We start from the raw sequence: 24,308 nt of genomic DNA, 5'->3' as shown, positions 1-24,308 counted from the left end.
ACAATAACGGCGAGTTTCAAAGTTCAACTCGACACCGGACAATTGTTTTGAGAAAGATTTGAAAATGAGTGACTACATCCTTTAAAAGACAGTTATTAATACTTGTTTTTATTGGTATTTAAGTCAGGAAATGAAGAATTGAAATTAAGTGTTTTGTTTCCCACCTTGTTTTCTTATCTGCAGTTTCCTACTTTGATCAGCTGGATTAAACAGTTGTTATTTAATATTTACTCTAATTAATCTATTTAATGCTACACAAAAACTCATTAATTGTTGTATTTAGTTCAGATTACCATCTATTAGCCCATGAAATCAAACTGCTGAAAACTAGAAATGGCTGCTTAGGATTTCAGTGTTTCTCATATAACTGAAGGGACTGAATTATAAAATACCTTTTTATGACAATAACACCTGAACACCGGTATCAGCTCAACAGCCAATCCCAGCAGAGCTAGTGTCTCTCTACCGGAAGAGGTGGAAAGGAAAGTTGATGAAATGCGGAAGAAGACAAGACGGTAGGAAGAGCTCTCACTCTGTCCCTGTTTTCCTGGAACCTAAAATATATAACTCACACTTTAATCCTATAGTTGTATTTCTTCACGATAACTCACAAAATGGCAGATTTTATGCATTTAATTAAGGATAAATACATTAACCATTATATAATTATTATAATAATATTGTTATTATTGATATTGTTATTGTTATTAATATTGTCATTCTTGTTATTATCAGTAATATTTTTTATTTTTTATTAATATAATAATCCTCATATAATAATCATTATGATGATTATAATATGGTGATGATGCTTATTATAATGGTATTACTAAATCGTAAAAGTGATGCCTTAAACCCGTTGCACTGACAGAGTGAGTCATCCGACCCTGTAGAGGATCTGTGTATGGTGTGTACAGCTGTAAATCGGGTGTGTGGACCAGAGGAAGTGTGAAACCTGCAGCTGTTCGAGAGCCGCAGGGGAATCATGGAAAAAGCCGAAACCCCGCCGCTGTAGGATCGTTCAGGGCCGCTCCCCAGCGGAGGAGGACCGGCGACGGGAAACTTTGTTCACCGCCGCTGAACAGACCAGAGACCGCGGAGCTGCAGGCTCCCTCCGGTCCGTCCGGTCCCTCCCTGCGAGAAGACATGTGGCTGAACCCGGAGGAAGTTCTGCTGAAAAACGCTCTGAAGCTGTGGGTGACGGAGAGGAGCAATGCCTTCTTCCTCCTGCAGAGGAGGAGAGGCCACGGGGAGTCGACTGGCAGGATCACAGGTAAACATCAACAAACACAGGCAGGACCACAGGTAAACAATGACAACAACCACAAACACAGGCAGGACCACAGGTAAACAATGACAACAACCACAAATACAGGCAAAACCACAGGTAAACAACAACAAACAGATAGGGCCACAGGTAAACAATGACAACAACCACAAATACAGGCAGAACCACAGGTAAACAATGACAAGAGGCCAGTGAGAGCCAGTGGTCAGGTAACACAACAGGTAACAACAAGAACAAACAACAGGGTGAGTCCAAGGGGGGGGGGGGGGGGAGGGATGTCCCTGTGCCACACACATGCTTTGTCTCAGTGTGTGTGTGTGCGCTACTACAGCAACTGTGACCAACCTTGTCACTATTTGGCAGGTTAACTTGACCTTAACCCCCGGAGCCAGTTCTCAGCCTCCAGAGGCTAAGATGTTGTGTCAACACCAGAAACACAAGAAAATATGCAAAAATCAATTGTGACATAACAGAAACTCCCCAGTTCCCATAAAGTGTTAAGCGTTACACGTGAAGTCTCAAAACCAAGAAGTAGTGTTAGGGACAGTTTGTGGTGCAACCACAATTTACGAGAATAGAACTAGACCAGACTAGAAATATAAGAGGCACCAGACTGAAAGAATAAGAGAAGACATAGAGTTAACTTTACTGTTTACTTTATTGTGACCTAATTTACTGCACTTAACTTTTCTACAGCAGCAGGTCTTTATCTTTTTCTACTGTGAGACGTCGACATGCTACAGTAGGAAAGAAGTATAGAATAAATGAATAATGGCTGGATTCCATTTGGAATGGTTCCATATCTCAGACGGGACACTTGAACAGACTGAATGTCTACTTTTGAAAAAGGTTTAAATATAAAAATACTTTAAATATAAATATACTTTATTTGTGGCAGTGGTCATTTTTATCGCCGATAAGAGCCAATATGCAGGATCACTGGAAACATTAGAACAATTTAGCTTTGTTTTCTATTGCCTCTGTTCTCAGCCTTTTTTTTTTCTTTCTTTCTTTGAACAATTGTCAAACTCAGGTCATCTAACTCACCTCGCTCCTCTACTGTTTTTCCCTGTGGGGGAAATTCGGACTTTCTGTGGGACTGTGTTTTGTTTGATGTTGAACATGTCAGGATTTAAATGTTTCGCCCCAGCAGAGCAAGTTCTATTCCTGTCTGATTAAACAAATTTCTGTCCACATGCTCGTCACAGCTGTTCTGCTTCCCACTGCTGCAGCTTCAACTCGGCCTGTTGTTCTGTTTCCTCTGTCTGGCTTCCTCTCTGTGCTTCAGGACACACTGGTAGTCCACTGTGCTGCAGATTTAAGGGATGAGGGACATTTCATATCAATAAAACAGGCGGACAACTCGCACTGTGTCGTCCTCGTGCTCTTACTTCAGTCCTGTGGTGAAACTGGGCCAGTTCTCTTCTCATAAAACAGAATAGTAGGAACTTCCTGGCCAGTGTTTGCTCTGTGTGTTTGTTCCCGTTGTTCCCATAGCGAGAGGGCGAAGGGTCAAATCCTGTTGTCCCGTCATTTAAAATGAACCAATCAAACGACCTTCGCTTCGGCTGGAGGAAACAGCACAGAGCAGTTCTTACAGAATGTTTCCAGCAGTTAAGATGAAACTTAAAACTGAAATTCAAAGCTGTGAAAACAAACTTTCCAGTGATGACATACTCGAAACTGGATTTCGCAGAGGGGCCGGGCAGCTAAACATCTGCAGCTGATCAGCTCCTTCATACTAGTCTCTGTGACTTTATTTCTAACCTAATGTTTCTCCAGATAAAGCTGAAGAGTTTCTGTATTTGACCAGTTCACCTTGATTTAATTCTCCAACAAAATGCAAGACAAGAAGAACACTACGGTGCATTCAAGAGCAAACAGACATTACAGTCTTGTTCTAGGAGCCTCTTAATGGCTGCAGCCTTTGTATCTCCGCAGCAGCTTTCCCCCACAATGTGACCGTCAGCAGAGAAAGGCGACGATTCACATCGACTCTCTTCTCCCTTTCCTTCACGTCTGGAGGGTTTAAAGTGGAAACCCCTCCTGGGCCTTGTGGTGACAGACGGATGGTTTTGTGTTGCCAGGCGGCCGGGTTCGCAGCTTCAGGCAGGTCGACTCCGACTCTTTAAGATGTGCTTTACATTTGGCTGAGAACCAGAGCCGCGGCTTTATCTTGACTTCTCTCTCCACCTACTCAGGTTCCAGTACTTTTTATATGAGGTTCACAACTGGTGATATATTTTGCCGACACTCGCTGACACATGTTTTTTGCCTTTAAACATTTTTATGGTATTAAGTGAACAAGAAGCAAACTTTCCTGATGTGACTCTCACAGAAAACTATGAACGTCTCCAGTGAATATCATTCTGATTCAGGGATAGTTGCTGTTTTGGCAGCTTGAGGAGGGTTCACTGTTTTATAGCCTGTCAAATAATATTCTCAAGTATGAGGAAGAAGGGATTCTGACTGTAAGGTAGGTGTGTATTTATTGTTGTGTACCGGGCCAGAGAACTCACTGCTGAACCCAGACAGAGGCCCAGCTGCCCTCATGCCCTCGCAGGGTTACACTGAGCTGTGGTATGTTGGGTTGATCTGACTGATAATAACGCTGCCTCAGAAAATCACAATGCACTAAAAGTTCAAAGTGAAGCAGAGTGACAAACATAACATTTGGCTGCGTTTGTTAGTTCGATCATGCAAAACACAGTTCTGATCCTTTCCATTTTTAAAGCACAATATTGAACTTCACGGAGGAAATAAGGAATTAAACCATAACCAAGATTGTCGTTATTTGAAAAGCATGATTTGTATTAGCCGTTGTTGTGCCATAATGCATCAAACGTGATACCATAAAATGGTGTGCCTTTCGGCATTCAATACATTTGGTTATCAAAATAAAATATTAAATATTAATATGTTATTATTAATATTAAATAATAACTTTAATTGATTAAAGTTACCTCAGGGCACCATCCTTCAAAGGAAGGGAAAAGATAGCCAATTTATTGATTAAGTCTCATAAAGGTTAAGGTTCTAACTACAAATTTTGGAACTCTGATTAACAATTAAATTAATAACTATAACCAAAATTACCATATAGATAGTTAGCTAAGTTGAAAGATATGGGGTTCTTGACAGTGTAGAGGTTGGCGAAATTCACTTATGCAACATTAATGAAAAAACATTTGTGAAAGAAAAACATTTATTATGAATATAATAAAGTATAAAAACACAAATTACTAACGGTCTAATTGCTAAACAAAGATAGGTATGTGTGTATACATGTGTGTGTGTCTGTGTGAGTCAGCGTGCTTTCAAGATGATCGCTGGCCAAAGAGATAACACCCTTCCCCCACCTATTGGAATGTTTACGACCTGTAGAGATAATGAGGTGAAGAGTTATGCGTGTGTCTGTGTGTGTGCCAAATTAGAGGAAGTTACTAGATTGGATGCAACGAAAGACTGTGAAGAGCATAACAGACTAACATTACTTTCTCAATAACTTGTACCCAAAATATCACAACACCACAAATCAAACTTATAAACCTCACACAGAATCGAATAAACAGTCTTGCTTAGCCTAGTATAATTATTAAGCCCAGTTGTGTTACCAGTCCGTGGAAAGGGGAAAAAAGGAAGTTGCTGTGCAGTTCGAAGTTTTGTGTCGTCTTGCTGGTTTCGGTTGAGTTCAGTTGCTGTTTGAAGTTCTTACAGCAGGACATCGAGTCGCTGCTTGAAGGGTTGGCAGAGCTTGGAGTGCGAAGAGGTTTCCTTGGTGAGATGAGCTGGAAGCTGCACCTTTGTGCTCCTCTCGAAGAGTTGGATGGGAAGAGAAGATGTGAGCTGGAGAAGAGGCTCGACAGCCTTCCCTCCTGTGGAAGGGTCGTAGGAAGAGGATGAAGAGGCTCGACCGCCTTCTCTCCTTGGAGGGAGTTTAGAAAGAGACAGAAGAGGGGGAAACCTGACTTTATATTGGCCCGGTGACCTCACAGGTCATGGGGTTCAGAGTGACCAATGGGAGTTGAAACCTGTGTCCCTGGGGGGGGGGTTTCACACCTCTGATGCTCACTGGGATACTGAGTTCCTTGCTCTGGTTTTCGATGGCCCCTGGGAGACTGAGTCTTGGAGGAACATGCGGCTTCAGGCTCTTGACTGAACATGTAGGCCGAAGTGTGGTTTCACAAAGAACCATGGCCCAACACCGTGGTTTAGGGAAGACGAAAACGTGACAGCAGCAGCCTTTTGAGACAGAGCTTCAGTCTGTTCAGAGACTGTTTCTATTTGCTTTATGATTGAAATGCATGAATTCCTTCAGCATTATTGGTTCTTTGGGGTTAATTTTATTCTTCTAAACATCTGTGGACTTGATTGTATCTGTAGGAATCACCAGTGAGATCCTCTAAACATGTTTCCTGCTGGATTTAAACATTAAACCTGAACTGTTTATCGCCCGCTGACGTCCTCCTGTTTTTATATTAGACTCAATTAATCTGTAATGAGGTTTGTTCCCTCTTCTCTGCAGTGGCTCTGTGTTGTGTAGTGAATACATGTATGTAGATCAAAAAGTTTCCATCGCGGTGACACATTGCAGCAACATGCCAGCCGACCACGGTTTCACTGACTTAAGTTATATTATATATTATAAGGTCTATTCAAATCAATCAATAGTTTCTTAATTTAATGTCTATGACTCTAGTATGCGGCTATAAAAATCCAAGTAAAATGTGTGTTTGTGTAGTTTTCTCCAGCTTCCTCCTACGGTCCAAAGACATGCAGATCGGGGTTGGATTAATTAGAGTCTCTAAATTCACCATAGAGTTGTAAATGGTCGGTTGTCTCTGTATGTATAACCTGTGATACGCTGGTGACCCGTCCAGGGTGAACCCCACCTCTCGCCCAGTGTCAGCTGGGATTAGCTCCAGATCCCCCCTCGACCCTCAGAGGAAAAGGACTACAGATAATGTATGGATGAATGGATGAATTGAAATATAAAGGCATTTCAAAACAACCAGATGAAGAACTTTAAAGAGAGAGACTGAACAATTACATTCATACACCCGCATGGTTGCGACTGTTGGTCGCAGTGGATAAAAATATCCCTGTTGCCCGAGCTCTGTCTCTGTCATAATTTCAACTCTGGTCTGATTGTCCTTTCTGTGTGTCCTTGTCTCTGCAGGTCTCCTGGTGGGAGCACTGGACACGGTGTTGGACTCCAACGCCAGGGTCACGCCCTTCCGCATCCTCCTCCAGGTCCCAGGCTCCCAGGTCAGCTGGGTCATCGCGAGCGGTGAGCTGAAGCATCGAGTCTCCTTCTCCAAGACGCCACCTTCCTGCTGTCTGTCTTTACTCTTTTTATCAATTTGTCCGTGTTGCTTTTAGAGTCCGACCAATGTCAAGGAGTAAAACATCAATGATTTCTAAAATGTCGTTAACAAACCCTTATGATGATTATTCTTTACGGAAGCTTGATATTTTACAGTTTAACCATAAACTCTATTATATATAACTATAAATAAAATCAAAAACTAATGTTCATATTGACAAACATAAACGCAGATACCGATATGTCTCTGAAAGACAGATTTCTGTCAATCAGTTGATGAATCGGTCGTGCGATCTGCGTTCTGGATTTACCTCTGATGATTTCTGAGTCTCTCTCTACCCTCCTGCATGTGTCATCAGATGTGTGTTAAATCCCTTCTCTTCCATCAGGAGCTGCCATAGAGGAGTTGAACAAGCACTGGGACTGGCTGCTCCGCAACCTGCTCCACTCTCTGTCTGTGTTTGAGAACAAGGAGGATGTCGCCAGCTTCGTCAAAGGAAAAGTGAAGGTGTGAAACCTGCCACTGCTGCAGAGGATGATCGCAGATGTCTAGATGATGATGTTAACAAAGATTTTGTTCTCTCCAGGGCCTTATAGCGGAGGAGGTTCGGGGTCGCCAGGCTGCTCAGGAGGAGGAGCCGGAGAAGTTCAGGGAGGCTCTGCTAAAGTTCGAGTTGCACTTTGGCCTCCCGTCGTCGGAGAAGCTGGTGACGTACTACTCCTGCTGCTGCTGGAAGGGCCGGGTGCCTCGGCAGGGCCTCCTCTACCTCAGTATCAACCACATGGCCTTCTACTCCTTCCTGCTGGGGAAGGAAGGTCCGTACGCTGATTTGTGTGTGTGTGTGTGTGTGTGTGTGTGTGTGTGTGTGTGTGTGTGTGTGTGTGTGTGTGTGTGTGTGTGTGTGTGTGTGTGTGTGTGTGTGTGTGTGTGTGTGTGTGTGTGTGTGTGTGTGTGTGTGTGTGTGTGTGTGTGTGTGCACAAAAAATAACTCAACAAATGCATGGATCGATTTTCACCCAGCTTGTGTGGGAACAGTAATAGTATATATAACAGAAATATAGTATATCTGCATAAATAAGAGGGTTTGAGTTATATAGATATTGATCAGAAAATGATTCTCCATCATATGAAGTCATAATTAAGTGACATCATGAGGAAGTCAGGAAATGACGTCATGCATAGTTCGCAAACCTCTGCATCTTCCAGAACTGTAGACATATCCTAAAACATATATAGATTAAAATATATATTTAAAAAACACTTTTTGTTGAACAAAGGAATACGAATTTCCATAACAGCAGACATTTACAGATAAATAACAAAAAGTATTAATTAATAAACAAAAAATAAGATAAAAAAAAGAAAGGAAATGTAATTCTCACATTATTCCTCCTTATTAAATATTTCTGTCTTATTAGTTTTTATGACTAGTTTAGATTAACTAATCATTTGTCATCATTATGACATCATTATAAAATAGTTTTATTACAGAAAAACGTGAGGGTTAGGGTCAGGGTTGCCTGATGGGGGTGTAGTCATGGTTCAGGAACAACAAAGCCCCTCTGATGTTTTCATTCTTGTTGTAACGCTGCCAAATAAAAGCTAGTGAGCCGGTTCTCAGTGTAGATCACACAAACCTGTACAAACACTTCTATTGTGCCTCCATCCCTTTGATGGAAGTAGATAAGATACAAACAAAGAGAACTTTTACAGGGACAAATGCTTCAAAACCTGACTAAATGGAATCTTGAGCTTTGGTTTTCACCACTGAACAAAACATTTTCACTGCAGTTTTTCTTTAAATCTGCTTTGAGACACAACTTGTGACCACAACGTGTTTCACAGGTCTATTATTGTCTCTGTGATCTGCAGCTGTTCATCTTAAGAAACTGAAATATTTTATTCTCTTCTTTCTTCCCCAGTAAAATTTGTCATTCCCTGGGCAGAGGTGACGCGGCTGGAGCGGGTCTCCACCGGTCTGATGACGGAGGCCATCCTGGTCCACACCCGGCAGCGGCAGAGGGAGTTCTCCATGTTCCTGAACCTGGATGAGGTGTTCGGGGTCGTAGGTCAGCTGGCTGACATTGCCCTCAGGCGGCTGCTGGACAGCGAGGGTCTGGAGCTGGACCGAGTTCTGCAGCAGCCGGCGCGCATCACCAAGAGGTCGGTGCTGGTATCTGTCAGATAGATAAAGATGTTCATTTCAGCTTCACGAAATACCAGTGTAGATTCATGATGAAAGAATGTGAAAACAGAAAGCTAAAGGGAGAAGGTCAAACCCTGGCTTCTGGGTGTTGGTTACAGAAATGGGCGGACGCAGCTCCCCCCATTCTGATACTAGAAAGACATGGGGGCGTGTTGGGGGTTTCCAAAATTTGATTATTCTGGAAATTGCTTGTTTTCTGTAAGCCTAAGTAGAGTCCATGTTGTAGTGGTGTTGTGTAGCAAAGAAAAATGTGGGATTTGGGTCATGGATTAGAGAAAAAAAAAAAAGAAAAGCTGTTTAAAACTGAACTGATCCTCTGGGCTCAAACCAGATTTGGCTTCAAGTCAAGGAGTCCGTTCTCTGTGTCACATGACTGGAGCCTGGAGTCACAAACCCCCATACTCCAAATCTGCCCCCAGCGATCCACCCATATGTGCACAATGTGCCTTTCAGACTGGGCGACAGTAATACTGAAGAGCTCAGCTCATTTCCTGGGACAGGAGCATAACCCAGAAATAGATATGTTGTTTTCACAAAAACTGACCAAACATCCCCGGAAAACAAAGAGATTCCTCACTGCAGCTTTGTTTAATGGTCTACATGCAGGATGGAGGAACTTAGAAGTCAGAACCATGTGTTCAAACGATAAATTGTACATAAAAACGTCTAAAACATACATAAAGGAATATACAGCGCTAAAGAGCAGTGTTTGCTTGGACACTTAAAGATTCAAAATGAGATTTTTTTGGGAGCATAAAGTCAGACGAGCTCTTTGCCCTCCTGCTAAAAGTCACATGATCTTGTCCAATGAACCAGTGAATTGTGTTTGTTGTTCAAGTAAAAAAATACGTGTCTGCCACGCTTTGTACTGTATTAGATCATCATCCACGGACATTTATAATAATAATAGTATAATAGTATAATAGTAATAATAGTATATTTTATTTTAGAAATCAAAAAACTCAAAAAACCTCCCTGTCAGACATAGATGAACATCACAGCATAAAACAGCTCTGAGCCCAAACACTGATAAATGTAATATTGTTAAAAATATAATAAAAGTGTGGCAAACGAGATAAAGAGTAGTTACAAGGAAAACATGCCCCATTAAGGCAGGGGATATTTAAACAAAGACATAATGCAATGATTCAAAAATTATAATAAAACAAGTAAAAACAATGAACTGTGATGTGTCATCTAATAACAGAGTTATAATAGTAACAACTTGTCCCCCTCATCTTCTCCCCCTCAGGGTCCTGGAGGAACAGGCGTTGAGAGAGTACGTCCTGGCTCTGTTTCGGCTCCCCCGCGGTGAGAGGCTCCACGAGGTGGCGTCCTGCTCGGTCTGGACGCCACACGCCCGCTGCCACACAAGTGGGACCCTCTACACTGCCGACAATTATCTGTGTTTCTCCAGCCGAGAGGAAGGCAACTGCATCCTGCTCATACCCCTCGCTGAGGTACAGTACCCGGAGCACAGTGTTGAAAGGAAGTGGAACGTTTCTGGGAAACTGAAATAAAAATGTCTCCAATAAATACAAAGCATCAGTGATCCATAATAACAATGTGCACACAAATAGTTGTCGTCTTTTTCAGGCCTTAAAAATGGATTGGGAACTGAAAGTTATTGAGTCAAACCTGCACATTGTTAAAAAGAGTTTACTACGTCTAATGAGGCATTTGTGTTCCAGTAACAGAAAAGCTGGTGGTGCAATGAAAGTTTACTCTGTTTTCTTTGGGTTAAATTAAAAAAAAAAACCTATTATCCCTGGATTATGATTAGTGATGAAACAACCAAAGTACAAGTTAAATGAATTTTTCACAAAGATGGTTTCTGTTACTTTAGGTAGTTTGTTTGTTTCAGCAGAACCTTGACACCGCAGCTCTTTTCCTCTGATCGCTACTGTGCAGACTCTGACTTTAATCACAGACCGGTTATCTGAGACTTTCTGCAGGGAGTTGTGTTAATGCTCCTACCATGTTTAACAGTGTGTTGATTCAGCCTGCTGCAGGTTAAACAGTAACACACACACTGGGTTCATGTGGTGGAGAATGTTCACACACTTGCACATTACACTGGAAGAGTCTGAAGTGCAGTTTGGGTGTTTTCTTTTTCTTTTTTAAGAATTCAGTCAGGAATTGAATAACTGAATAAATATATACTGTATATTCTGAATGAATTAATCATCACATATGAAATCTGCTCTTTGACTGCTAAAGTGGTTTAATGCAACTCTAGTTTAGTGTCTAAATAATGAAAGTGTTGGGGACATGTCAGGCAGTGAGGAAACATTGTGTCTCAGCTCATTCCTCCTTGAATTCAATCAAGCTGAACCAAATGTCACCCACTCACATATCAATTCCCTAAATGTGCCTTATTGTTTGTCCTCAAGATCCATTAATTTAATATATTATGTACTTTAGGATAGAATTAATGAACTGTTTGGTTCAGACAGTTAAATTGGTAAAAAAGTCTATTCTGATAATCTGAATTAAACCAAACTATAGAGGAAATGTGGTGAACATAGGAGACAATAGAGGTTAAAGAGCATCTGGAGGAGCATCTGGAGAATTATTCCTTATTCACAGTAACACACTGGGTCCAGAGGAAGTGATTAGACTTTTCTAAAGACAAAGCTTCAACAGAAAACTGAGGAAATACAGGATTAAGCTGCAGCAGAGGACAGAGGAGAGCGTGCGTGTGTCCCAGAAACTTTCCACTTCCTTTGTCTAGATCCAAACCAAAATGTATTAGTTAATGAACAAACCTTCCTTGGTGGAGGTAATAATTCAATTCCATCTAGTGTTTAATATAATCTCAGTTTAAAGCTCTATTGACATTTGCTGATTTATTTGAATTGTTCACTTTGTTCTATCATTGTCGTTGGTCTGTTTTATTTTGGTTTTAGTTCTTTCAGTTCAACAGCTGCTCAGTCTGTTCGTGAACAAAGAACGGCGTGGTGCACGCTCTCCTCCGTCCTCTGCTGCAGCTTAATCCTGTATTTCCTCAGTTTTCTGTTGAAGCTTTGTCTTTAGAAAAGTCTAATCACTTCCTCTGGACCCAGTGTGTTACTGTGAACAAGGAATAATTCTCCTTCTGCTCCTCCAGATGCTCTTTAACCTCTAGTGTCTCCTGTGCTCACCCACATTTCCTATACAGTTTGGTTTAATTCAGATTATCAGAATAGACTTTAGTATTTTACATATTTATTGAACTGTCTGAACTAATCAGTTTCTTTCATTCTATCCTAAAATACAGAATATATTTGAATCTACCTTTGGTTCACTTAATTCTAGTTAAAATATTGTTATCACAATATTGAGGTATTGAGTCTTTGGTCTGAAGCCTCGTTCCCTCCATTTTCTCATCAGGTGTTGTCGATAGAAAAAGCAGAGAGCACCAACTTGCTTCCCAACCCCGTCATCGTGAGCCTCCGGACGAAGAAGGCGTTCCAGCTGATCGAGCTGCAGGACCGAGACGAGCTGGTGGAGAGTCTGAACTCCAGACTCCGAGCTCTGCAGTGGAAACAGTCCATGTTCCGCAGCAAGAAAGACAGCAGGAGGAGTTTGGTGAGTATACACAGCGTGATCAAATGTAGTTGTCGCTACTTCAGACAAACAATCTGCAATATTTTCTTCCCTCAGCGCTCGCCGACCCCGTACTACACCTTCTACTACGACACTGGGCATTCAGATGAGGAGGAGATCGAGGAGCAGGTTCTGCGTAACACGGTCAACAGTGAGGCTCTGATGACGGCCTTCCACCAAAACCAACCAGGGACCAACGGCAACAAGGTGAGAGCCGTCTGACGTCCGAGCTCAGATTGAAGATAAACTCAACTCTTCTCACTGCGGCGGGAGGTTAGTCTGTCTTTCACCACCAGTGGCCCAGGAGCCGTCGTGTTAATGTGCGAGTCTGTGTGTGTCAGAGCATGGAGCAGGTGAAGGAGCGGCTGTGGGACGAACACTTCTCCGAGTTTGGACGCGGCGTCCACATGTTCCGCACGGAGAAGATCCAAAGACTTGTTGCCATGGGGATACCGGAGTCCCTGCGAGGGGAGCTGTGGATGACGCTTTCTGGTGAGAGAGAGAGTTTCTGTTACCATAACTACAATGAAATCAACCTGACATTCTATAGGTAAATACACTAAAGGACAAAAATAGACTCTACACTACATACAGACTTCATATTGTACTCATTTGTAAAAATATATGTCATATGTTTATGAAGTGTTTGCAGGTGGAGTTAAAAGAGATTTAAGAGCTGCACAGTAAAAATGGTGTTGGTGAAAGTACCACAGGTGAAAACTAGCACATCTCTAAAAATAATGTGTGCGACTTCCGTTCTGCAATAAACCCACAGAGATAACAAAGTTCCTTTTATTTCAACAGTTGTTGAATCATCTTCATTGTGATTTTGGAAGCTGTAGTTTGTGTTACTGTAGACGTGCTTTAATGTATTGTACTTGGAGGTGTTTCTAATAATTACTTTTTTACTGATATACATTATATACATATAGAATAGCAGAGGATTATTTTACGTAATGCTGCTAAATATCAGACGAACAAACATACGCAGATGAAAATGTAACCTCATTGGCTTACGCACCTATTTTACATTACATTACATTTCATTTAGCTGACGCTTTTATCCAAAGCGACTTACAATAAGTGCATTCAACCATGAGGGTACAAACCCAGAACAACAAGAATCAAGAAAGTACAATTTCTTCAAGAAAGCCAAACTACAAAGTGCTTTATGTAAGTGCCATTTAAGTGCTACTACATTGTTAGTTTAAACTTTTATTCAAGGTATAGTCGGAAGAGGTGTGTTTTTAGTTTGCGGTTTTAGTTTGTAGTTTTTATTTTGTGTTCCTCTGCTCGGTCTCACTTCCCTGAGCTGCAGTCATCACATACTGAAACTGATGAAGAGGAGCTGGCTGTGGAGGAACCGAAACAGAATCTGGAGCAGAAAAAAAGATTTAAATTCTCAGGACTAAGACAAAGAAAGTTTGTTTGTTTACAATGTGCTTGCGGGAAAACAACATCTGTATATTTACAGTTTCTGTGTCTCTGTGCAGATGCATCCTCGGAGCTGGAGTCTCATCAGGGCTACTACACCAGCCTGGTGAAGAAGTCCATGGGCCAGAGCAGCCTCGCCACCGAGGAGATCGAGCGGGACCTCCACCGCTCGCTGCCGGACCACCCTGCCTTCCAGAACCCCACCGGCATCGCTGCACTCCGACGTGTCCTCACCGCCTACGCTCATCGCAACCCGAAGATCGGATACTGTCAGGTGAGAAAAACCTAATGTCAGGTGAGAAAAAGACCAATAATAGATTATTGGTCTTTTTCTCTGCTCATGTTTCTTTGTGTTTTTCTCGTTTTATCCGCCGCCTCTAGTTTAATTTCTTCTTTTGAACATTGTCAAGATCAGTGCTGCATAAGTAGGATTATTATTATTAAATGATATGAATGAATACTGCAGAAATAATATTGTGTGTGTCTAAATATTTCATCAGTAGTGTTATCAAGAGCTTTCGGATTTTTTAGAACTGAAGCAAAACCAAAAAAAGTTAAATGCAAAAATAAAAAATAGTAATAGCTATGTTATGATTCAGCCGCTGCTCTGTAGATTCCAATTTTCACTCACGTCTTTAAAATAAATCTGTCATGAAATGAAAACTGTAAATTGTATGAATTAAGAGATGGAAGATTTAGTAATTTACAAAAATATTTAATTTACTTTCATTTTGAAACTTATTTATTATAATAGTGAATATTTTTTATTGATCATTGAAAGAAAAGATAAGGAAATTGATTTATTGGCAAATTTAACATAATTTATGTATCTAACCAGTTTATTGTAATTTATTAGTTGTAATTAAACTGTGTCTCAAGGTTGTGCATAATTTTTCACCTGCATGGATTTATCAGTTAAATGGACTCTAATTGCGTGTGTGTGTGCGTGCGCGTGTCTGTGTAAAATCTTCTCTCATCTCTTTCCGTCCAGTCTATGAACATCCTGGCGTCGGTGCTGCTGCTTTACGCCAAAGAGGAAGAAGCGTTCTGGCTGCTGGTGGCTGTTTGTGAGAGGATGCTGCCCGACTACTTCAACCGCAGAGTCATAGGTGAGACGTCAATGTTAGTATAATAAGGGGATTATAAAGCTTCTTTTATACACACTTGGAGCTAAATGAGCAGTAGCTGCTCCGTGTTTAAAAGCACATCACGTAAAATTCATGAAACCATTTTATGCTTTTACACGACTCTTTAACGTCGACCTAGCCTCTTCTTCTCTTTATATATCCTGGTTGTTTGTTTCAGCTCGGACACCAAACAAGCGTTTTTTTAGAATCCAAAATAAGAGCTTATTTCCTGTGTTTGTGAAGCTGCATATCTTCGACACGCAAGGTGCATTTGAAACAATTTCCTGTTCCTGGTAATGTCCAGATGTTTTGGAACATCTGTTCATCTTTAAAACAGCAGTAATTGAGTTCCCTGAATTTTCTCATGGATGTGACACTTAAAGGACATTTTTTTTATAGCATCAATAATTTCCCTCCTCTGAACCTTAAAGAGACAAAAACAACATTGAATTAGAGTCATTAACAACAGTGTGTGTGTGTAGCTGGATTTAGAATGAAAGGATACGGGTAAAAGTGTTTATATAAATGAAAGATGTTTTTTGGTCAGTTGCCTGTAATATTGTTTTGATAACAGTCTAGTTGTACAGTGCAACATGTAAACATCGGACTGCGGTAAACAGTCAGTATTTCTTAGTGAGATAAATAGTTTTTGTCTCTGTATTTATTATTAAGATAAACTGATGAATTCATGTTGCATCCAAATTAACAGCACTCAGACTCATTGTCAAGCTTTTACTGCCATCTGCTGGTCAAAGCTATGAAACACTTTTGCAGGACTGCTCGTGTTCGGACCACATGGAACACGATGAGATACTAGAATGGCTCAGTAAAGTGAAAACCTACACCAACAGCCAACAGCCTCCTTAGGAAACCACAGTTAAACTGGGAAGATTTTTATTTTTATCCGCACCAAAATTCACACGCTCACAAATATCACTCCCCTGAGAAATGTAACGTCCTATCTCACAATGTTAAAGAAAGTGAGAGAAAAATTTCTTGAATCAACCCTGTGATTCGGATCCACACCAAAATAAGAAGACTTCTTTCCTGACTCGTAATACATCCTTCTTCCAAGTTTGGTGTTAATCCATTCAGTAGTTTTTCAGAGTTTTGCTTATAAACGAACAAATGCAGGCGAAAACATAACCTCCTCGGCGAAGAGAAATATGAGATGAGATGAGATTCTTTATTAGTTCCACTACAGTTTGTCATGTCACAGCAGCAGAGGGGACAATACAAATAAGAAACATCAGTAAAAAGTAATACATAGGTAAACATGTGATATAAACACAACAAAATATAAGGAAATAGCATTAGTATATAAACAGTATGTATGTGAATAGAGTATGTTCAGTGTAAACAGGACTGCACATACAGGATATTGAAATCCCCCCCCCCCCCCCCCCCCCACCCCCCACCCCCTGCAGGAGCTCAGGTGGACCAGTCTGTGTTCGAGGAGCTGATCAGGGAGCGTTTGCCGGAGCTGGCCGAGCACGTTCCAGACCTCTCCGCCCTCTCCTCCGTCTCCCTCTCCTGGTTCCTCACCCTCTTCCTCAGCGTCCTGCCCTTCCACAGCGCCGTCTGCGTGGTCGACTGCTTCTTCTTCCACGGAATCAAAGCCAACTTCCAGCTGGGTTTGGCCGTGCTGGAGGCCAACGCCGCTCAGCTCTCCGCCTGCACCGATGACGGACAAGCACTCATGATTCTCACAGGGTAAACTTGTGTTGGTTGCACATCCATGAATTCAAGTATTCAGATTTATGAATGGGGTAAATGGGATTTGCATTCACAGTGTTTTGAGAAATTCTAAGTTTCAAGCGTATGAAATGGGAGAATGTGAATCCTGTGCTCTGCAGTTTTCTGGAGCAGGTTGGAAGTGAAGCGTCGTCTTCCCCTCCGTCGTCCCCTCCGTCGTCCCCTCTGTCGTCCCCGCCTGCTGCAGACGAGAGAGGCCGCAGCGACTCTGATGTTCCCGTTGTTCACGCAAACATCACCAACCTCATCAATGAGTCGTACGAGGTGAGAAACACACACGAGGCAGATGTTGATCCTCATTGTACCGGTTTTGTACATTTTTAAAAATTATTTATTATCTTTGGTGAATTTCATTGAACCGACACTTTCACCACGTCACAATCTTCACATTTCACGGAGGGGGACAGGTTTGCCGCAGCCTTTAGTTTCACATCCCTCTCTGTTATTGCGTTTTGTCTCGTCAGAAATTCGGAGACCTGACAGTGCGGCAGATTGAGAGGCTTCGCTGTCGACACAGGATCCGGGTGCTGCAGGCTCATGAAGACACCACCAAAGAAAACGCTGTGAGCAAACAGAGAAACGAATGTGTTTGAGGACCTATCAAGGTCAAAGGTTTCCATAACGTAATCTTTGCCATCTTTACATTCTGTCGCAGTTAAGATTGGTGACTCCAGATGTTTCCATCCCTTCAGAGAACTTGGCCGACGTCTACGACCTCTTCAAGGTATCAATCAATCAATCAATCAATCATTATCCTAATATTTAAAATGATCAGGCGTGTCTAAGAGGCTTATTCCATCTTTGTTTCTTCTTTTCTCCTTAACGCTTTATCTTCTCAGACCGAGCACTTTATCAGCCTGTACTGGGGCGACAGCAGCTCTGCGGCGGCGGCGGAGGCGGCAGCGTGGAGCTACATGGACTCCGGTCGCTCCTACCTGGAGCGGCAGTACCGGCTGGACCGGCCCCAGTTCAAGAGCCTGTACGGGCTGCTGGTGCCGTGGCCCGGGGACTCGAACCAGCACATGGACACGGTGGCCAACCGCACCTTCACGCTGCTGGACCAGGACCAAGACAACCTGGTGACGTTTCGAGAGTTTGCCGGCTGGCTGGGTAAGATGACGGCCGACAGAAACACATCCGTCCTCAGAGTGTGAAGCTTGAAACTGACTCTGTCTCCTCGGTTTCAGACACTTTGTACTGTGAGGAGCTGAATGAGAAAGTCCGGCTCCTCTATCGCCTCCACATCCCACCAGGTCGTTCACTCTCTTATCACGAAGGAAACCGTTTTGTTTGGACGCCGCAGTTGGAGCTGACGGGGGATTAACTCCAGTCTGTGTTTGTGTCTGTAGCTCTGACAGAAAGTGAGGATGACCCCTCTCTGATGAAGAGTCCCCTGCTCTCCACCAACAGACCCCTCTGTGTTAATAAGCCCTCAGGTCAGTATAAATATAATGTTGTGCCATAATGCATCAAATGTGATACCATAAAATGGTGTGCCTTTCGGCATTCAATAAATTTGGTTATCAAAATAAAATATTAAATATTAATATTTATTATTAATATTAAATAATAACTTTAATTGATTAAAGTTACCTCGGGGCACCACCCTTCAAAGGAAGGGAAAAGATAGCCAATTTATTGAAGTCTCATAAAAGTACTAACTACAAATTTGGAACTCTGATTAACAATTAAATTAATAACTATAACCAAAACTACCATATAGATAGTTAGCTAAGTTGAAGGATATGGAGTTCTTGACAGTGTAGAGGTTGGCGAAATTCACTTATGCAACATTAATAAAAAAAGCATTTGTGAAAGGAAAACATTTATTATGAATATAATAAAGTATAAAAACACAAATTACTAACAGTGTAATTACTAAACAAAGATGTGTATATGAGTATACGTGTGTGTGTCTGTGTGCTTCCAAAATGGTCGCTGGCCAAAGAGATAACACCCTTCCCCCACCTATTGGAATGTTTACAACCTGTAGAGATAATGAGGTGAAGAGTTATGCGTGTGTCTGTGTGTGTGCCAAATTAGAGGAAGTTACTAGATTGGATGCAACGAAAGACTGTGAAGAGCATAACAGACTAACATTACTTTCTCAATAACTTGTACCCAAAATATCACAACACCACAAATCAAACTTATAAACCTCAAACAGAATCGAATAAACAGTCTTGCTTAGCCTAGTATAATTATTAAGCCCAGTTGTGTTACCAGTCCGTGGAAAGGGGAAAAAGGAAGTTGCTGTGCAGTTCGAAGTTTTGTGTCGTCTTGCAAGTCTGTGGCTCTTGCCTTGGTGATTCTGTTGAGCTGTGTAGCTCAGTTGCTGGTTGAAGTTTTCCTGCAGGACATCGCATCGCTGCTAGGACGTTGGTAGAGCTTGGAGTATGAGGAGGTTTCCTTGGTGAGATGAGCTGGAAGCTGCACCTTTGTGCTCCTCTCGAAGAGTTGGATGGAAAAAGAGGATGTGAGCTGAAGAAGAGGCTTCTTCCCTCGGCGATGCAGGGAAAGAGGCTCGACAGCCTTCTCTCCGTGGAGGGAGTGTAGAAAGAGAACAGAAGAGACAGAAGAGGGGGAGAACAGGCCTTATATTGGCCCGGTGACCTCACAGGTCATGGGGTTCAGAGTGACCAATGGGAGTTGAAACCTGTGTCCCTGGGGGGGGGTTTCACACCTCTGTGTGAAGTTGATGCCCCCTGGGAGACTGAGTTCCTTGCTCTGGTTTTTGATGGCCCCTGGGAGACTGAGTCCTGGAGGGACATGCTGCTTCAGGCTTTGACGTGTAGGCCGAAGTGTGGTTTCACAAAAAATCAGGTCCCAACATATAATAACTTACACTTTTATTGCACCGGTCAATAGACCCAAGGATTTAAGGGACAAGGGCATATAAGGACAGAGAAGAGGTGAAGTAGGAGTGATTTTGAACAGAATGCATCAAGTCCACATAGGGCTCGGCAATTTACATTTATAACCTCTAACCGACTTAATCTTGCTTGTGTCTGTTAATTTGTGTAATACTTGCGTGCATTCACAAACTGTCGGGTTTCTGCTGCAATCCTTTTGTACACTTCAGGATCAGGGCCGGCGAAGATTAATTATTCGTTATTGAGGTAAAAGTTTGAAATAATCGTGATATTGATTTGAAGTCATATTGCCGCCCACCCTATGTCCACATGTAGGTGGCGTTGTGAGGGCTGGGGCCGAAGTGTGTCGGTTATGTGCTGCAGGGAGAGGTCATGGCGGGATTTGTAAGTGAGGAAGAGGAGTTTGTTGGTGGTCCGAGATTTAACTTGGAGCGGGTGAGAACCCCAAGGCGTCTCGGCCACAGAGTCCGAAAGCGATGCTGCCATTGATTTATCAGCTCAGCACAAATCCTGACATGTGATGTAAATGTGAGACATGAGGAGAATGTGACTGTTCCAGGAGGGGAAGAAGAAGTGAAGGAAGATTATCAGGAGCAGCTGAAGCGGATGCTGCGGGATTTGGCCAAAGAGAAGGAGAAGGATGTGAAGAAACCTCTGCCGCTCATGAACCAGGTAACGCACACTTGTTGAGTTAGTGTCACACCCAGTGCAGCCTCGTCTTTAAGTGATGTTTCTTTGTTCTCGTGTCTCTGTGGCAAACTCAAAAACAAACACGTTCTTCTTCAAATACACACCGAAAACAAGTGAGACACCAGAGTCGATAGTTCTCTACTGACGGTCACATTGTGGGTGAATACTGCTGCTGAGGAGACTCGACGGCTGCACTCGACCTTTAAGAGGCTTCTAGATAGGGAAAAACCAAGCTGTGCCGTAATCCACCTTTCCACAAGTTTCAATAAAACCGGTTCAGTAGTTTGTGCATAATCCCGCTATAAAAATCTATCCTTCTTAGCAAAGGTAACTTTATCTATACGCTATAAATCGCAAGAGAAGATCTGTCACACAAATTTAAAGACCACAGACACATTTGAAAAGTGGTAACCAGGTAATTTATCAGCATTCTTGCTTGAAAAATTAATTGGTTAAAATTGTTCAAGTAAAATTTATCTCAAACTTCATTCAGATCATTAGATTCAAATCAGATCTGTTGGACTGTTGTAGAGAAAACTATGTTTTCAATTCATATTTAAAAATAAACTAAATGATCAAACACTGATCTAACCCCCTCTTCATCTCCTCCCCCACAGCGGGAGTTCATCCAGTTCTGTAAGACCCTCTACAGCATGTTCCACGGCGAAGCGGAGGAGAACGACCTCTTCCAGGCCATCGCCACCGTCACCAGCCTCGTGCTGCAGATCGGCGAGGCCAGCCACCGTGGGCTCAGCTCCTCGGAGTCGGAGGTCACAAGCCAGGAGGAGGTGAAAGGAGCGCAGCCCACCCAGACCGCTGAAGACGCAGGGGCTGATAACGAGTGGACGATCAGTTTCGCTCAGATCCTGGCGTCGCTGCTGACCGAGCAGGCGCTGGTGAACTTCTTCGAGAAGCCGGCTGACCTCACAGAGAAAATCTCCGAGGCCAAGGAGAAGCAGTATCAGCAGCGGGCCGGTTTGCTCACGCTGCAGCGACGGAGCAGCTGACTGACGTGTGAACACTGGACTGTGAGGCTGAAATCAAAAGCCACATTTCTTCAGTGCCATTGGACTGAAAGTTCAAACTCGGTGACTTTTCTAATATCACTTTATTATGTGAAACACTGAAATACTTCAACAGCAGAAACGACTTTTATCCAAAATATTTTGAGCCAAAATTTCCGTTGTGCCACGTGCACCGAGAAATATAATCTGCCACCACTTTTATTTAAAAGGCACCGCTTATAAAGTGTTTATAACCTGTGACTAATATTAAAAGGTGAATAATTTACTAATGCTTCATTGGTCGGTTAATTAATCAATCATTTGATTAACTTCACTGATGTCACATTGTTTAACGTCTCTGGTGAGTCATTAACAGTCAGATCATTAATAAAGGTTTCTAATAAAGCATCAAGTCTAATTTCATTAGTGTTTTCTCATTTTATACTAAGCTAACAACCAAAGTTATTCAATGTAATCTGCTGTAATAAATGTTTATAAATTCATAATGAAACTACTGATAAACTAAAGAGTTAAAAAGATGATCAGGTTTAAACACTCATCACTTCATCTATAAAATATTAGTACATGATAAAACTCAAACCCTTTATAATGGCTGCCTTATTAGAGTTGTAATAATAATCATTACAAACAGTGTTCTGTCTTTTTACTACTGATTTTCTAACTTTGTCTACTTTTAATATAAAATGTTTTTACTCTCACTTTCTCCGAAAATAATCGGAATCAGAAAAAACACTGGAGGAAATTACTTTTAAATAAAACTCATTGCATAAGACACGTTTAAGTTGTCTCTGCCAAAGAAGCTATATTTTTGCGTGTCCATTTCTGTATTTGTTTGTTAGCAGGAACACACAACACCTACTCAACAGATTTCCATGAAACCTGGTTGAAGGATGGGACAGGGGTCAAGAAAGAACCCATTAAATTCTGGTGTGGATCCAGGATTTTTTCCCCACTTCCTTCAAATTCATTCGTTGAAATATCCACAGTTGTCAACATTAAACATACACAAAGGTAAGAAAGAAAAGGAGGCGGAGTGCTGCAGGAGCTGGTGTGCTTTATTCGCTACTGATTAGAGGTAGAGGACCTAAATCATCGGAGGAAACAACACACGTTCTACTATTGACCAGCCTTCAGTGTAGAGGAGGGAAGACTGAGGCCTGTCTTATGCAACTCTTCAGGAGTGGTTTCATCATGGAGGAGGTCGGTGTTAACTGACTCCTTGTTTGTTTCGTTTGTCTTATCATTTCCTTTTTCTCTCCAGACAACTTCCATTAAAACTAGAACTACTAGAGCCCATCGGTTTCTCTTTTTGAGGACAAACTCGGACAAAGTGTATATAATATATTACTTTTTTTTTTTTTTTAATTTACAAAATAAAGGGCCAGGACGTATGTTCGGGTCTCTTGCTTTTCCAAGACAGTGTCTTAGAGGAGGTCAACAATCTAAAATAGTCTGACGTTCATAGTAGGCATGGTATGTATAATCAGAAGTATTTATATGTTTATGTCACATCCACAGGCAACGGGGGGCAGCAGCATATGAATGATAACAGACTTACAAACACCAGTTACAACACAGTTCAGGTACAGATCTAAAACTAAAAGCTACAAATTGCACTAAGCCTCAGCTGTGACCACTCAGTTTGCCCCGTGGACGCGTCTCCTTGAATTCTTCCTCTTTAAACTGCTTCAACGTAGTTGGCGGGCAGCATGCCGGTCTTGCCGGTGCGCTGCACGGTGCCGTACATCCAGCCCTCGTCAATGGACTGCACGTTAACGATGACATCGCTGTCCTTGAAGGAGACCTCATCGCTGTCGGCTGCACCGTAGTCGTAGATGGCACGCACGGTTTTCTGCAGAGGAGAAAGGAAGGTGGATGAGAGTCAGTGTGTTTAAAGGATAGGGTTGGTGATTTTATATATATTTGTAATTGTTAACAAATCCCATAATTCCACCATATTCTGTCACTCTCAGATTTCACGCTCATATTTTCCCCACTTGCTCGTCTGTGTGTGTGTAATGTGAATAAGTGCTACTAACTCCAGTGGTGGAGGGGTGTGAGGGGACGGAGGACACTGTGGTCTGCTGGGTGGCCACTGATGAAGACCTCTGCTGCAGCTCCACAGTCTTAGTTTGCTGGTAGCCTGCAGGAGGGAAAACAGATCAATCACAGTCTCATTAGTATTTGATTTTGAATACTCACGACAAAGCAAAGAAACACATTATTCTGTAAACTATTATTTGCAGTGATTTGTCACCGATAGAGGAGGCCATGAAGCCGTTGCTGTAGAGGGACAGGTGGTGGTCGGCGTCCTGGGACACCTCAGACTTCTCGTCGCCCACGCCGCTCAGAGCGCTGGTGGAGCGGGAGTGTTCCTTGCTGCGCCGCTGAGCTTGCACTGTCAGAACAGGGTCAGACGCTCAATACAGTCACATAATCCAATGCAGCATTTACATAATTCTAGTCCCAGCTGCTACACATCTGTTCAATTTGACATTTTATTCAGATGGAGGTTATCCTTGTTCTTCCAGCTAGGATTGGGAACGTGTGTAAACATGGGAAACTGCAAGCATTTTCAAAAGTTCACTGCACTGAACATCTGGATCAGCATCATCAGTGTGTACACACACACACACACACACACACACACACACACACACACACACTTTGACTCAGACAAAGATGTTTCCACAAATAATGGTCAGATTGCTGTGAAAGCGACAGTAAATATATTATTCATACACAATCGTTTCAAATGATTTTAGCAACAAATCAGCACTTACACAAAATGTTCCCAATATTCTGGACCATGAAAAGGTCATTTAAAAACTAATAATGAATTCAATAATTTATTCAGATCTATTTACATATTAGAGTATAATGGGCAGGTTCATACTCAGTTCTCTACACGAAGGTTGAATTGTAGCTTTGCACAAAAAACTAAACATCTTTTAATCCCTAAAAGAATTTACCATAACATTTGCATATTGCATGA

General features: G+C 42.1%; 2 protein-coding genes across 37 annotated transcripts in view; one reads left to right on the top strand and one right to left on the bottom strand.

The window, feature by feature from the left end:
* Positions 1-908: 908 nt before the first annotated feature.
* LOC117755002 (TBC1 domain family member 8) lies at positions 909-24,214 on the top strand. Of its 3 annotated transcripts, XR_004612522.1 has the most exons (21): positions 909-1,273; positions 6,468-6,578; positions 7,004-7,122; positions 7,202-7,430; positions 8,538-8,778; positions 10,074-10,281; positions 12,194-12,391; positions 12,467-12,616; positions 12,751-12,901; positions 13,903-14,117; positions 14,835-14,952; positions 16,398-16,683; positions 16,827-16,989; positions 17,190-17,288; positions 17,381-17,449; positions 17,565-17,835; positions 17,913-17,978; positions 18,075-18,161; positions 20,158-20,270; positions 20,906-21,370; positions 24,198-24,214. XR_004612522.1 is itself a non-coding variant. In XM_034574435.1 (20 exons), exons 1-20 carry the CDS (start codon positions 1,147-1,149, stop codon positions 21,293-21,295), a joined length of 3,411 nt encoding a protein of 1,136 aa, XP_034430326.1. In that variant the 5' UTR covers positions 909-1,146; the 3' UTR covers positions 21,296-21,708. The 3 variants fall into 3 exon arrangements, 2 of the variants coding, with proteins under 2 accessions (XP_034430326.1, XP_034430327.1); XM_034574435.1 differs by lacking the exon at positions 24,198-24,214 and having other exon boundaries at positions 20,906-21,708; XM_034574436.1 differs by lacking the exons at positions 20,158-20,270; positions 20,906-21,370; positions 24,198-24,214 and adding an exon at positions 19,557-19,608 and having other exon boundaries at positions 18,075-18,171.
* The window catches only part of neb (nebulin), a 56,902-nt gene continuing 54,944 nt past the window's right edge, over positions 22,351-24,308 (bottom strand). For 33 of the 34 annotated variants that reach the window (XM_034574400.1, XM_034574399.1, XM_034574404.1 and 30 more), the window contains 3 exons: positions 23,571-23,711; positions 23,353-23,456; positions 22,351-23,165 (listed from right to left, as the gene is read on the bottom strand). In XM_034574400.1, the coding sequence (XP_034430291.1) occupies positions 22,992-23,165; positions 23,353-23,456; positions 23,571-23,711 (419 nt within the window). In that variant the 3' untranslated portion in view covers positions 22,351-22,991. The remainder of the gene's footprint in view (positions 23,166-23,352; positions 23,457-23,570; positions 23,712-24,308) is intronic. The other variant, XM_034574426.1, reaches the window with a different exon arrangement.

The sequence above is a fragment of the Hippoglossus hippoglossus genome, chromosome 21 (genome assembly GCF_009819705.1).
Source record: "Hippoglossus hippoglossus isolate fHipHip1 chromosome 21, fHipHip1.pri, whole genome shotgun sequence".
Taxonomy (NCBI): Eukaryota; Metazoa; Chordata; class Actinopteri; order Pleuronectiformes; family Pleuronectidae; genus Hippoglossus; species Hippoglossus hippoglossus.
This window is presented reverse-complemented; position numbering and strand designations above follow the sequence as displayed.